The following is a 16,019-nucleotide window of genomic DNA, read 5'->3' as shown; positions in this document are numbered from 1 at the left end:
ACTTCCTTAATTGTCAATACAATTGCCAAGTGGCTCTACTAGTGCAAAGATTTGTTTTCTCTATCTCTTACAACCTTTAGATTTATGATATTTCTACTTTTGTAAACTTGTTAATATATTTCCATTAATACTTCAGTTTACAAAGAAAGTGCTTGGCATTCATATAGCGTTGAATGTCCCAAAGCGCTGTACAGCCAATTAAGTAATTTTGAAGTGTAGTCACTGTTGTAATATAGGGAAATGCAGCAGCCAATTTGCACACAGGAAGGTCCCACAAACAGCAGTGTGATAATGATGACTAATTTGTTTTAGTAATGTTGGTTGAGGGATAAATATTAGCCAGGACACCAGTGACCACTCTCCTTTGAAATACTGCCATAGAAATCTTTTATGTCTACCTGAGAGGGCAGCACGGTGGCATAGTGGTTAGCACTGTTGCCTCACAGCGCCAGAGACTGGGGTTCGAATCCGGCCTCGGGCGACTTTCTGTGTGGAGTTTGCACATTCTCCCCGTGTTTGCGTGGGTTTTCTCCGGGTGCTCCGGTTTCCTCCCACAGTCCAAAGATGTGCGGGTTAGGTTGATTTGGCTATGATAAATTGACCCTTAGTGTTAGGGGATTAAATACGTGGGGCTACGGGGATCGGGTGGGATGTGTGTTGGTGCAGGCTCGATGGGCCGAAATGGCCTCTATCTGCACTGTGGGGTTTCTGTGATTTCTGTGATTCTGTGACAAACAGGGTCTCAGTTTAATGTCTCATCTGAAATTTGGTCGCACTTACTTAGTAAAAAGAAAGTACTGCAGTACTGCACTGGAGTGTCAGCCCAGATCTTGTGCGCAAGTCTCTTTGGGTGGGGGGGGGGATTTGAACCATCTGACTCGGAGACCAGAATGCCACGGCTGAGTATTCGAAGTACAAGCTTCAGACAGAGCACTAATTTTCTGTATCAGTAAAGTCTGTTGCTAGATTTTAAAAGCATGCAGACATCCAGCCTGTCTAGAAATGGAGCCATTTGTTTATGGCATTGCTGATTCTCTGAGCCATAATAACTTTGATTTAAAAACGTTACATTACTGACAATTGTTATTGCAAAGCCAGCTCATCAGCCTGAGTTCTTCTATGGAATTTATAACTGGACTGGATTTTAAAATGGCTGTGCACATTCTCCAAAGTGAAAGGATTGGAAGTGAGAAATATGCTCACTGTATCCCATCAATAATAAATTCAGTAAACTGTTCATCTTTGATTTTGGTTTTAAAAGCCTATTTGCTCACTGATATCCTGGGTAATTAGTGTATTTGGAAGGTAGAGCCAACGTGACCCAAGAGAAAGGGCATTAGTGTCAATATTGACCAGAAGGATTGCACTAACCCATGATAGTACTTCTAGTTTATTGACCATAGTATGTGTGTGAGATACAGTACTGTATTAGCTTGTTTGTTTAAAATTGTATTACATCTGATTATTTTTCTTTGATGCTTTTACTGTTTTAATTTTCTAACCCTTTTTAATTTTTATTATCTTGCTTTCCTTGTTTGCTTGTTTTTCCTTTTTATTTACCTTCCTTACTCCTTCACCTTTTAATTATTTCCTATTTATCCCATTCAATTTCTTACTTCAATAATTCTTTGTTTTACTTTTATTTATTTTTTCTCTAACCAAATATAAAATGGGTACAGCCCATTGAGATGATCTGAATAGAGAACAGTCAAAAGGAAGGAAATAATCATTAATGTGAGGTAGTGTGATTGCAATTGTGGCGTTTTCTGTTGGCAGGCAGAACAAATTATGTTCTATTAACAATTCTCTAACACATCGGACCATAGTTCTTTCAGGACTTAAGATTTTTTTAAAAATAGTAAAAGGAAAGATCTCTGATTTAATTAGTGTAAATAAAATAATTGTATTTTTCCCAATATTTAAATCTCTTTGAAAGATGGTCTTTGCTTTCAAATTATGGACTTTGTCCCACACAATCAGTTTAAAAAAAAACAAAAAAAAACATTTTTAACAATAAACAATGCAATTTAATTATTTGCTTTATTCTTGAGAAAAGAGAAAAGTCTAATCTTTAAGTACTTTAGATTGTTCAAGAATTCTTGCTGTATTCTTGTTAATTAATGTTGATGTAATATCTGAATTGTGGCTGCTTGCTCGTAATAAAATGTGACTCACTCCTTTTTATTTCTTCCCGCTCTCTCTCCCCATCCCCTGGGGGTACTAACGAGTAACTAGTGATATAGCAACCCTCCCACAGCTTGCTCATGTGGCCATTCTTCATGTATCAGCTTGGATAGTGAGCATCAACCAGCTTAGTCGACTGTAGGGGCATCACAGCTGGACCCTATCCAATCCAAACACTCCGGCCATGGTCATTTGTTTGCGATTGGGATAATTATTTTCCCCTTCCTCCACTCCGACATTGTAGTGCGCCCTCTAATACCTTTGCTGAGGTCAGCAAATTCAGCACAGACCAGGGATAAACTTGGAACTATTCCGATCTATTGCCAATGCATTTGCCCATGAAGCTACTGGGTGAACTCGCATTCAATTTCTGTTCCATTCTGCAATGCTTAAAAAAAAAAAGTGGAGAATTGTGCAAATGATTGTCTAGTACAAATCTGTAGATATAATGTAGTGCAAAAATAATGGTTGGATTCCTCACTGCCTCCTTGCGTGGTTCTCTGCATCGATTCCATTACTGCTTTATTGTTCGAGTTTGATTTTTAATGGCGATGTAATAGTGTTTGTTTTCCAATTGATATTCTTGCCATATGGTTTTGATGCAGGGATGGAAGTGCTTTTTTTCCCCCCTTTAATATTTGATGCAAACTGCTATCCGGGTGCTGTAGCTTCACTGCGGATTTAACTTTTTTAGTATCAAAGTATCATCGTCCGTGTGAGATGAGATTGGTGTTTATAGTGATGGGTGTAGGCTGAGATAATCAAGAAGTCCATGGGACACAATAATTCCTCTGCCTTTTGAGACAGAGAGGACATTTTGGAGGTCAGAGCTGAACAGCCGAGATAGGAGGATGGATAGGTATTCTGGGGGTTTTCTTGATTAGCTTGGAGTTAAGTTTATATTTATTTAACGTACCTTTTTCTTCAGAAAATCAAATATGTAGAGACTTGATTCCAAATGATCCGAGAAGGGAGTGCGTTTGATGGGCTGAATGATCTTTCATCAGTATATGCATTTTTTTGCAAGTTGTGTTTTTCAAGTTTGTTTTTGGAATGAAGATTTGGTTGATAGTTAAACTATTATTTCATGTTATGAATACAGATTTTACGGTGTTACAGGGGAGTCCTATCCTGTTCAAAAATGGAGAGTTAATTGCTCTTAAACCCATTAGCCTTCCAAGTTTCTGAACCATGTGTCATTGGGAAACTGAGCTTGTAATGATGCATTTTCCCCCTCGCCACTGGGGGAACCATTGCTGCTGTTGTTTCCTGCATTTTGAAATGCACCGATTTATTAAGATAATAATACCACTGATATTTTAAAAATATGCTTTTTAAATAAAATAAAATAAATTAAAGTTTGTGTGTGCCTTTTATGATATAAAGAAGGTTCTTGACAGCAGATTGAAAATGCATCTCCTGTGTTATCTATTTGTACTGGTGTTTTGATCCCTGCTGTAACTCCTTGGTGCATAATAAGGGTGTCTGGTCATGTGTATATGTTGAAATAAATAGCACTTGTCTGTCTTAATTCGCAAACATTATTCCATAAAAATCTTCTGAAATAGTGAAGAAGTAAAAAGTAGTCTGTACAAGATACTGCTTACAAGCATGCAGCTCTTGAATATTGAGGTCAGAAGTGTTTAGAATAGATAATGAAGCCGACATTTTATTTGCCAAGGAAATTGATGACAGCTGTTCAAACAGTCTTGCTAAAGCCTCCCATGAGATGCTAGAGGCAGAGGATAGCAGTAGGGATTATCTTTTTTTCTTCCCCTTTCCTTCTGATAGGTCTTTGCCATTAAAGACTTAAAAACTAAGTTACAATACCTTTCTACCTTTAAACTTGCAGCCATGCTGAACGTTGTTCTGTTTGGACTCGGTGTACATACCAGTGATGAATATGTTGGGGTCTATCTGTTTTAATGCTCAGCGGACAGTGTGTGCTTAGTCCCATAGCACATGAGAGCATGATTGATCATTGTCTGGATTGATTGCAAATAGAATCTGTTGAAGCAGAAGTGGTGACTGCGATTGTTTAAAGCGAGGGATGATGAGAAGACTAATCTGCAAAAAAATGTGTCCTTGTAAGTGAATGCTCAGTATTGTGAACAGCAGCAATTGCAGTGTTTTAAAGAGAATAGAATGTGTGATGGGGAAAAGCTCAGCATTTTGCAGTCTTCTCTGCTGATGTGTTTCAGATGTCATTTTGAAAAGAAATGGGGGTCACCAGATAATAAGTAGTGGTGTGTAATGTTGAAATTGGCCCCATTAATTAGCACCTAGGGATAGGTGATAGCTTTATAATGAAGCATATTCTAGAATGCTGATTGAGGAAATGTTCTTAATATTTTTCCTTTTTATCTAGATAAAAATTTTGATGAAGATGATTCTGTGGATGGAAACAGGCCGTCTTCTGCCAGCTCCACATCCTCAAAAGCTCCCAGTTCACGGCGTCCTGTTGGTGTTGGTACCAGTCGTAGGCCAGGTTCGTCTGCAGTTGGCTCGAAGAATTCATCAGGTGATAAATACATCCAGTGTCTTATTTGCTATATGTTTTATATGTTTCTACACAATTTGTCCTGTGACCACCTTTTCAAACATCGAAATAGATAGAAGTTTGAACAGAAAAACTTTCCATTCCTCTCAACCAGTCCATGCGATCAAATAGTTCTAACCACATTTACTCACCTTGTTCCCATATTCTTTATCTTGTTTTCCATCATCCACCTATCCAATCTAATTCTGTGGATGGTATTTCTATACAGGAAACTTTCGTTTAACCGGAGGTTAAATGTCCGGAAAGCTCTATCTACCGGCAAAATTCAGGCGCCGTTTCCTATAAGTTTTTTTTTACTTCTCGTTGCTTTTTTTTCCAGTCAGGCTCTGCAAGGTCTAGCTGAAGCTGTTGCTTAGCTACAGAGACGCTTTTAAGCTGCGGCCGACTGTTTTGAAGCTGTTGCTAAGCAACAGGGTTTGTTGATTCACACGGAGCTCAAAAGCTCCGTATGTTTTAACATTAGCGCTGGTTTCTACGGCAGTTTTGATGGGACGGCACCAGCTCGGTCCCGTCGGTGCCGGATACCAGAAAGTTTCCTGTTCATCAGGGATTTCTGGTCAGTAGTGTCAGTTTGAAAAAAAAAAATGATTTTCATTTTCCTTTTACACAGAATTCGTGCATTTGTGCAAACCATTTTGTTCTACCAATTTTTCCACAAATAGAACAGATTTGCAAGAAACTTGATCCATTTTTAACCTGCCCCCTCCACTACCAAAAGGGGTCATATCCCACTTCTTGCCCTTAAAGAGGAGTGGAAATTCTGAATGTTTGCTCTCCTTGATGCTGATATTTTGTCATTTTGATATACTATGCAGCAGATACTGGCCTTTCGGAAGCGGGTAATACTTCTGGAATGCTGTAGACTGGAAGCATTGATCTGTTTTTTAAATGTGACTAGTTTTTCATCAAATGCCAGATACTCTTCAAATTTCTGATGAAGCGTAAAAAGTTAAAGATGCCATCAGTAGACATCTTTGTAAAATTTGTCTCATTTAACCTTTAAAAAGTGACCTTTATCTGAAAATTAAATAGCATAAGCGTTAATGCTAGTGATTGTATATTTTTTTTGGCTTGGTAAATACTGTAATGTATAATCCTTCACTCCTATAGGCAAATACAAGTACATAATTTCAAACACCATGATAAATAAACATTACAGATTAATTGTATGTAAAAACCTATGTAAAGAAAAGCTTGCGTGTACGTAGCCTCAATTGTATCTTCAAAACAATCAATGCTGGAAATGTAGTAAGAACATAAGGAGTAGGAGTCGGCCATTTGGCCCCTCGAGCCTGCTCCGCCATTTAATGAGATCATGGTTGATCTGGTCTTGGGCTCAGCTCCCTTTCCCTGCCCGCTCCCCATAACCCATCACTCCCTTATTGTTCAAAAATCTGTCCATCTCCACCTTAAATATATTCAATGACCCAGCCTCCACAGCTCTCTGGGGCAGAGAATTCCACAGATTTATGACTCGGAGAAGAAATTCCTCCTCATCTCTGTTTTAAATGGGCGACCCCTTATTCTGAAATTATGCCCCCTAGTTCTAGATTCCCCCACGAGGAGAAACATCATCTCTGCATCTACCTCGTCGAGGCCCCTCAGTATCTTATGTTTCAATAAGAGCACCTCTCATTCTTTTAAACTCCAATGATTATAGGCCTAACCTTTCTTCATAAGTCAACCCCTTCATCTCAGGAATCAACTTGTGAATCGTCTCTGAACTGCCTCCAATGCAAGTATATCCCTCTTTAAATAAGGAGACTAAAACTGTACGCAGTACTCCAGGTGTGGTCTCACCAGCGCCCTGTACAGTTGTAGCAGGACTTCCCTGCTTTTATACTCCAACCCCCTTGCAATAAAGGCCAACGTTCGATTTGCCTTCCTGATTACTTGCTGTACCTGCATGCTAACCTTTTGTGTTTCATGCACAAGGACCCCCAGTGACTGTTATGCAAGCAAATATGTCACTTATTTTGCATATAGCAATGTGATGAATAACCAGTTGAGAGGTCTGTTGCCCAGGATTCGTGAAGATCCCTCTGCTTTTCTTCGAATAGTCATAGGATAGTTAATATTTCTGAACCACTGGAACAGGCAGACAATTACTTAGTTTAATGTTTCAGTTGAAAAAAGCCATCTTTGACCTCTCGGTACTGCACTGACGTTTCTGATTAGCTTGAATTCAAACTGCTTGTATGGATCTCCTGGGAGCTTGGTGTGCACCTCGATGTTTCTGAGAATGATGATCAGATGCTATATCAGAGTCAATCTTTTTTCAGCCTATGTTCAGAAGATGTGGGTGTAGATTGGGAACAGCTAAGGCGTGGAGCCCTTTAAGTCTGCGAAAGGGTAGCGCTGGAGTTTTAACTGGCTAAAGGCATGAGGTTTATTAGCACAGAGCTTCCAGACATTTTTTGTCCGGCTAAGGCCACACTACTCATTAGTGTATTAAACAAAAGCAAAATACTGCAGATGCTGGAAATCTGAAATAAAAACATAGAAGTGCTGGAAACACTCTGGTCAGGCAGCATCTGTAGAGAGAGAAACAGAGTTAACGTTTTAGGTTAGTGACCTTTCATTTGAACTTGGAAATCTGAAATAAAAAGTTTTATACACCATACACTAATAAAAGTGAGAGTATTTGCTTGTAGGGATCAGCTACCAGAACACAGACCAGGATCTAACTTGAGATCTTGCTGATTTGTAATAATCAGTTACTCACCGCCTTGAAGAGCTGAGCCCTGGCGGAAGGAGGAGTTCTTGTATAATCTAGAACTTCCTGGTGGCTATGTAATCGTTGGTCAGCTGGAGTGTTGGGCTGGAACAGTTAAAAAGTATAGCTCATTAGTTTATTTTTTTCCCCAATTCATTATCTTTAATGCATGTATTTGGTTAGTGGAACTGCCTAGCCAGCAGAGTCACCAGCTATTGGAATGAGTCTTTGCTCTTTTATTCATTTTTTTAGGAGATCCCAGTCTCCAATAGAAAAATCATTTGGCTTGAAAGATTTGAAGAGAATGGAAGGCCATGTTTAGAACACCAATCTTTTCACTCCCCTTCTTCCCACATTTACACCCTTTATCCCCATTTCCCTGAAGATATTATGCGGGGGTGTGATTGCATACGTACCGACAGGCCTCACTTAAGTGGCCATTTAATAAGTGGCCGAGGTGATGAGCACTAGCAGGTTATTCACCATGGAGGGATATCGCAGCTGAATTCCGTTCTTCCCTCACCCAATACCAAGACACTTGTATTTTCGAACAGCAGTCCTTGGATACCAGTCAGGAGGAGAGGACCCTTGTTAAATTTTTCAGTTCTTGGTTCTGGAATACTGAGGTCAATAATCCTCCATCACTGCACTAGCTGAGGTCAGTTAAGTGAGCAAGGACCAGGGATTCTATTCTGTGAAACTTTGGACCGCACCAGATGACTAAATTACTCATCCCAGACCAGAAACTAACTAACAATGCACAGCAATTATTCTCTTCGAATAATAGGATTTTGGGCAGCTAATGTTTGCATAAGTCATTAGCAAACCTCCTTCCAAGTATATTATAGAATGGTTACAACTTTTTCAAGTGCTTTTGATTACTGAAGCAGTAAATCCACTCCCTGAAATTAAACTTGTGCTGTAGCTGATAAGACTGCTTATTCTGGAGTGCTTACACAGTATTTTCAAATTACTCACGCATGTGATTTTCCCACAATATCCCCTGGTTACTGTGTTGAGAGATTCTGGTGTCTCTTAACAAATAATGACACGTCAAATCTGGAGCATTTTTTCATATAGCAGAGGCCAAGTCCAATGACATTTGCTGTCACCTTCTTGAAAACTAATTTCAGATTATAGTTGTGGATCAATTTTTTTTTTTGCTCTGGAAATAACAATGCAACAAATGGTAATCAACCAGTTATGAACTTTGCCCTGTTATTTGTGGAAGGAAAACACTGTGACTCAGATTCGTTGAAGGCCCATGAGTGTGAATAAAAGCAGTTTATTCTTGCACAGAATCTACAACATGGAAACCAGCTGTTCAGTCCTACTGGTGTATGCCTGTTTTTATACTCCAATGACCTCTTCTCACCCTTTCCCTGTGTTCCTCCATTTCTTACTCGCTTGCCTATGCATCAAGCTCCCCCTTAAATGCATTATGCTATCTGCTTCAACCACTCCATGTCGCAGCGAGTTCCATATTCGCACCACTCTCTCTTATGTAAAGAAATTCCTCCTAAATTCTTTATTCGTTAGTGGCTATGTAATATTTATGCACACTTGTTCTTGACTCACCCACAAGTGCAACATGGAAACAGGAGTAGTCCTTTCAGCCCCTCGAACGTGTTCCGCCATTCACTTAGATGATGGCTGATCTATACCTCACTCCATTTACCCATTTTTGCTTCATATCCCTTGATGCCCTTACCTACCAAAAATCTAACGATCCCAGTCTTCAAAGTTTCAATTGACCCAGCATTTTGGGGGAAGACAGTCTTAGATTTCTACTGACCTTTTGTGTGAAGAAATGCTTCCTGATTTCACTCCTGAATGATCTGGCTTTAATTTTAAAATTATGTATCCTTGCTCTGGATTTCTCCACCAGAGGACATGGTCTCTCCACATCTACCTAAATTGAATCCTTTTCATCATTTTAAACACCTCGATTAGATCATCCCACAGTCTTCTATATTCGAGGGAATACAAACTAATGTTTTCCTCCACATCTGTACCAGGGGTTTTGTCCTCCAGTTTGTCTAGTGCCTTCCTTCTTGTCTCCCTTCTTGTCGCCCTCCCCCTCCCCTTCCCCGCCTCCTGTAATATCCCTCCCTCCCTCCTGTAATATCCCTCCCTCACTCTAATATCACTGTTGGTCGTTTCCTATTTGTTCACCTCAGTTTTTGAGGCGAAGTATCTAATCAATATCCCTGCCATTTTGTTATCCTCTCCTGTGAGCTTCCTATTGCTCTTCACTTAATGGCCCTATCCCTATTGTAATTCTCCTTTGTTACTTATCTGCCTATAGCATTGTTTACTATTTCTTTTAATATTCTTTGATAATTTAATTTCATATTTCCTCTTTGCCATCCTAATTGTCTTTTTAACCTCTTTCCTAAGCTTTTCATGTTCCCTTTTTGTCATCCTTTCCAATATTGATTATGTGCTTTGTATATGCCTTTTTCTTTATATTCAATTTATCGGCATCTCATTCTTAGCTAGCTTATTTTTAGTGGAATGTACTTCTCCTGAACTCTCTTGATCTCCCCTTTAAATATTGCCCACTGTTCTACTTTATCAGTATTTTTCTCCAGTTTACTTTCCTTGGCTCCACCCTCATTCCCTCAAAGCTTTTTACCAATCTATTACTTTGGTCTTTGTGCTATCTGTTTCTCTCCCATTATTTTAAGCCTTATTATATTGTGATCACTACGTCCCTGATGTTCCCCCACACTTACTTCTCTTATCTGCTCCTGTGCATTTCTCATTTACCGGGTTAAGCAGTGCTTCCTCCTTTTCTGGTTTCTTACATTTTGGGTCCGTCTTGTACACACTGTAAACCTTCAATCTCCTTCTCCCCTTTCACTCCCTTTCAATGCCAGTTTATTTCGGGGTAGTTGAAATTGCCCTTGAATATGATTGTGTATTTTTTTTTTACTCCTTTCTATTTCCCTACATAGTGTTTGTTTCATTCTTGGAATGTGGGCGTCGCTGGCAAGGATGGCATTTATTGCTCATCCCTAGTTGCCCTGAGAAGGTGGTGGAACCGCTGCCCTCCATGTGGTCTTATTATTCTTTGTAGCGGTTTGATACAACTGAGAGACTTGCTAGGCTATTTGAGAGGGCAGTTAAGAGTCAACCACTTTGATGTGGAACTGGAGCCGGACCAGATAAGGACGGCAGGTTTCCTTCCCTAAAGGAAATTGGTTTGTATGACAATCAGATAGCTTCATAAGTCACTTTTTTAAAAAGCTGGTATAATTAAAATATTTGTTTGATTTTTAAATTGAATTCAAATTCTCAAACTGTCACGCTCATGAGCTCATGCTCTCTGAATTACGAGTCTACTGACATAAACACTACACGACAGTCCCCATCTCATTTCTCCCATTTTCCTTTCTGCTACCTGGTGGTTTGTAGTATACCACTAATCGTGTGACCAATCCATCCCTTCCTATCCTTTTTCTCAATCCATATGGAATCGGTTTCTATCTCTGTTAGTTATGTCCTTTCTGTTGTGTTGTTTCTGGTCTTGCCCTCTGACATCAGTCTGGTTTTTCAGTTAGAAGTGGAAAAGAATCTCCGAATTGATATTGTAAGCAGCGACCGCGCAACAAATTTAAAGGGACTGCGCACTGAAAAAAATTAGAGGAATCTGTGATTATGGCCATGCAATATAAAGTAATATTTCCATGGTTTCATAACGATGTTCATTTTAAAACCTTAAATGTTTATATTCAAGTCTCGATGCTAATAGTCACGAAGTGAGATCTCGGCACGAAGGTACCATTTTTCTTTGTTAGTGCAATTTCTGAACAAAGGAAAACCCAACTGAGGCATCTCACCTGCTTTTGTGGGGGTGGGGAAACAGCTTGTGAATAGAAGGGAAACCCATTACTCCGGGAGCATCTAGGAAAAAATCCATGTAACAGGTGGTTGAATTTTCTTGATGACATTGACAGTCCTGCAGACCGCGATTATTTGGAATGCTGACAGAGCGAGTATATAGTGTTCAGAGATTGTTGACAGATGAGCCATACTGGGCATAATGTGCCAGCAAAACAACACGGTGGGGGGGGATAAAATGTGATTCAAGTGTCTTGGTTGTTAATTAGTTTGTAGACCTTTTTCTACCCTCACTCAGTGTGGGGTTTAGAGAAATGTTTTCCCCCCCTGCTGTGTAACCAGCATTTAACAAAAAAAGAGAAGTGCGGTAGCTTTTTGCTGCTTCATGAAATATGGTAGAAAGTCAGTGTTTGCTGTACTTAAAATGTTAAAATAGGGGAAACTGCATTAATAGACGACAGTCTAAAATGATGTCGTTTTTATTTGCTTTTATTGTTGTGGAAAGGTTTCAGCAAGATTAAGTGGGACAAATTGGATAGTATGAACAATGATGGAAAAGACCGTCTGTTGCAACTAGTCTGTCCCACACAACTGCAATGCCTTGTGCAGCACAATATGTACACTCTCCAATCCCACCAGAATGCCATGTAATCTCTTGAGGCCAAAAACCAAATAAAAACCCAGGCCAATTAGGGGGAAACAAAATCTGGGAAATTCCTCTCTGACCCCGTTCGGCGATTGGAGCTAGTCCAGGAGACCATTCTAGCTCTGATTAAAGTTATACAGTACCTACCTTTTTGTGCAGGGTGATCTCCACCCCAGCAAGAAACTGGTCCAGCTCTCACTTGGTGGTATTCAGCGAATCAGCATTCACTGCACAAACATTAGCTATGTTTCATATGTCCACTTTTTGCGGCGGGGGGAAACCATCTTCGATTATGTAATCTAGCTCTGGCCTTGCATACCTTGAGATTGTGACCCCCCCCCCCCCGCCAGTCCTCCCAAACTTTTTTTTATTCATTTATGGGATGTGGGCGTTGCTGGCAATTTATTGCCCATCCCTCATTGCCCTTGTGGTGGTGAGCCGCCGCCTTGAACTGCTATAGTCCGTGTGGTGAAGGTACTCCCACAGTGCTGTTAGGTTGGGAGTTCCAGGATTTTGACTCCGCGACGATATACTTCTAAGTCAGGATGGTGTGTGACTTGGAGGGGAACTTGGTGGTGTTCCCATGCGCCTGCTGTCCTTGTCCTTCTAGGTGGAAGAGGTCGTGGGTTTGGGAGGTGCTGTCGAAGAAGCCGTGGCGAATTGCTGCAGTGCATTTTGTAGATGGTACACACTGCAGCCACGGTACGCCGGTGGTGGAGGGAGTGAATGTTTAAGGTGGTGGATGGGGTGCCAATCGAGCAGGCTGCTTTGTCTTGGATGGTGTTGAGCTTCTTGAGTGTTGTTGGAGCTGCTCTCATCCAGGCAAGTGGAGAGTATTCCATCACACTCCTTACTTGTGCCTTTTATAGATGGTGGAAAGGCTTTGGGGAGTCAGGAGGTGAGACACTCACTGCAGAATACCTAGCCCCTGACCTGCTCTTGTTGCCACAGTATTTATGTGGCTGGCCCAGTTAAGTTTCCGGTCAATGGTGACCCCCCAGGATGTCGATGGTGGGGGATTCGGCGATGGTAATGCTGTTAAATGTCAAGGGGTGGTGTTTAGACTCTCGCTTGTTGGGGATAGTCATTGCCTGGCACTTCTGTGGCGCGAATGTTACCTGCCACTTATCAGCCAAAGCCTGAACGTCGTCCAGGTCTTGTTGCATGCGGGCATGGACTGCTTCATTATCTGAGGCGTTGTGAATGGCACTGAACACTATGCAGTCATCAGCGAACATCCCCATTTCTGACCTTACGTTGGCGGGAAGGTCATTGATGAAGCAGCTGAAGATGGTTGGGAAATAACAACAGAAAATGCTGGAAAAACTCAGCAGGTCAGGCAACATCCGTGGACAGAAATTTGAGTTGACGTTTCGGGTCGAACCCTTCTTCAAAACTGGAAAGAAAAGATAGATCGGAGGCAGGGCTGCGATCGGACAAAAGAATAAAAGAAACAAAAGAAGTAAAAAAGAGACAATAAAAGGTATTAGAAGCTAGACGAGATGGTAATAGGCTGAGATTAGGTGTAAAGTGTACTGGCAGGGCAAGAGATAGCTGCCAGGTGTGAGAGAAACGACCCGAAACGTCAACTCAAATTTCTGTCCACGGATGTTGCCTGACCTGAGTTTTTCCAGCATTTTCTGTTGTTATTTCGGATTGCCAACATCCGCAGTATTTTGCTATCGAAGATGGTTGGGCCTAGGCCACTGCCCTGAGTAACTCTTGCAGCAATGTCCTGGGGCTGTGATGATTGACCTTCAACCACCACAACCATCTTCCTTTGTGCTAGGTATGACTCCAGCCAATGGAGAGTTTCCCCCCCAGATTCCCATTGACTTCAGTTTTACTAGTGCTCCTTGATGCCTCAGTAGTTCAAATGCTGCCTTGATGTCGAGGGCAGTCACTCTCGCCTCACCTCTGGAATTCAGCTCCTTTGTCCATGTTTGGACCAAGGCTGTAATGAGGTTGGGAGCAGAGTGGTCTTGGCGGAACCCAAACTGGGCATCAGTGAGCAGGTTATTGGTAAGTGCTGCTTGATAGCACTGTTGATGACTCCTTCTGTCACTTTGTTGATGGTTGAGAGTAGATTGATGGGGCGGTAATTGGCTGGATTGGATTTGTCCTGCTTTTTGTGGACAGGACATACCTGGGCCGTTTTCCACATTGTCGGGTAGATGCCAGTGTTGTAGCTGCACTGAAACAGCTTGGCTAGAGGTGCGGCTAGTTCTGCAGCACAAGTCTTCAGCATGATAGCCGGGATATTGTCGGGGCCCATAGCCTTTGCTGTATCCAGTGCATTCAGCCGTTTCTTGATATCACGTGGAGTGAATCGAATTGGCTGAAGACTGGCTTCTGTGGTGGTGGGGACCGCAGGAGAAGGCTGATATGGATCATCCACTCGGCACTTCTGGCTGAAGATGGTTGCAAACGCTCCAGCCTTGTCTTTTGCACTCGTGTGCTGGGCTCCACCATCATTGAGGATGGGGATATTCATGAAGCCTCCTCCTCCTGTTAATTGTTTAATGGTCCACCACCATTCACGACTGGATGTGGCAGGACTGCAGAGCTTTGATCTGATCTGTTGATTGTGGAATTGCTTAGCCCTGCCTATAGCATGCTGCTTCTGCTTTTTAGCATGCATGTAGTCCTGTGTTGCAGCTTCCCCAGGTTGGCACCTCATTTTTAGGTAAGCCTAGTGCTGTTCCTGGCATGCTCTTCTACATTCCACATTGAACCAGGGTTGGTCCCCTAGCTTGATGGTAATGATAGTGAGGGATATACTGGGCCATGAGGTTACAGATTGTGGTGGAATACAATTCTGCTACTGCTGATGGCCCACAGCGCCTCATGGATGCCCAGTTTTGAGCTGCTAGATCTGTTCTGAATCTATCCCATTTAGCACAGTGGCAGTGCCACACAACACAATGGAAGGTGTCCTCAGTGTGAAGACGGGTCTTCGTCTCCACAATTACTGTGCGGTGGTCACTGCTATCAATACTGTCATGGACAGATGCATCTGCGACAAGTAGGTTGGTGAGGACGAGGTCCAGTCAGTTTTTCCCTTGTGTTGGTTCACTCACCACTTGTCGCAGGCCCAGACTGGCAGCTATGTCCTTCAGGGCTCGGTCAGTAGTGGTGCTACCGAGCCACTCTTGGTGATGGACATTGAAGTCCCCCACCCAGAGTACATTCTGTGCCCTTGCTACTCTCAGTGCTTCTTCCAAGTGGTGTTCAATATGGAGGAGTACTGATTCATCAGCTGAGGGAGGGCGGTAGGTGGCAATCAGCAGGAGGTTTCCTTGCCCATGCTTGACCTGAAGCCATGAGACTTCATGGGGTCCGGAGTCAATGTTGAGGACTCCCAGGGCTACTCCTTCCCGACTGTATACCACTCTGCCGCCTTTGGAGGAGTTTGGGACATTGGCTGAAAGGTATGATTCTGTGAGTATGACTGTGTCAGGCTTAACTAGTCTGTGGGACAGCTCTCCCAATTTTGGCACAGGTCCCCAGAGGTTGGTGAGGAGGACTTTGCAGGGTTCGACTGGGCTGGGTGTGCCGTTGCCGTGTCCGTAGCCGGTGCCGAGGTCGATGCTGGGTGGTCCGTCCGGTTTTATTATAACGGAGTGGCTTGCTTGGCCTTTTCAGAGGGCAGTTAAGAGTCAACCACATTGCTGAGGGTCTGGAGTCACATATAGGCCCGACCGGGTAAGACGGCAGATTTCCTTCCCTGAAGGACGTTGGTGAACCAGATGGGTTTTGACGACAATCAGGTAGTTTCATGACTACCACTACTGATGCTAGCTTTTTAATTCCAGATTTATTTAATTAACTGAACGAATTTAAATTCCCCAGCTGCCGTGGTGGGATTTGAACTCGCGTCTCCAGATCATTAGTCCAGGCCTCTGGATTACTAGCCCAGTGACATTACCACTATGCTACCGTTCCCATGAAACACACTTGTCTACACGTGCAACCTAATCCCCTCCTCATATAAACATAACTCAACAACCAAATGCGAGCTCTTGCCACTGGAAATAACATCCCTGTGGTTGGCTTGTGCTTTGTTC

The 16,019-nt window shown here is 42.1% G+C and overlaps 1 protein-coding gene across 15 annotated transcripts in view; it reads left to right on the top strand.

The window, feature by feature from the left end:
• The window catches only part of clasp1a (cytoplasmic linker associated protein 1a), a 362,676-nt gene that overhangs the window by 159,091 nt on the left and 187,566 nt on the right, over positions 1–16,019 (top strand). For all 15 annotated transcript variants that reach the window (XM_085986887.1, XM_085986895.1, XM_085986890.1 and 12 more), the window contains exon 9: positions 4,553–4,705. In XM_085986887.1, the coding sequence (XP_085843013.1) occupies positions 4,553–4,705 (153 nt within the window). The remainder of the gene's footprint in view (positions 1–4,552; positions 4,706–16,019) is intronic.

Source organism: Somniosus microcephalus, chromosome 4, assembly GCF_052327205.1.
Source record: "Somniosus microcephalus isolate GS21.2 chromosome 4, FLI_Smic_1.0, whole genome shotgun sequence".
Lineage (NCBI taxonomy): Eukaryota > Metazoa > Chordata > Chondrichthyes > Squaliformes > Somniosidae > Somniosus > Somniosus microcephalus.
This window is presented reverse-complemented; position numbering and strand designations above follow the sequence as displayed.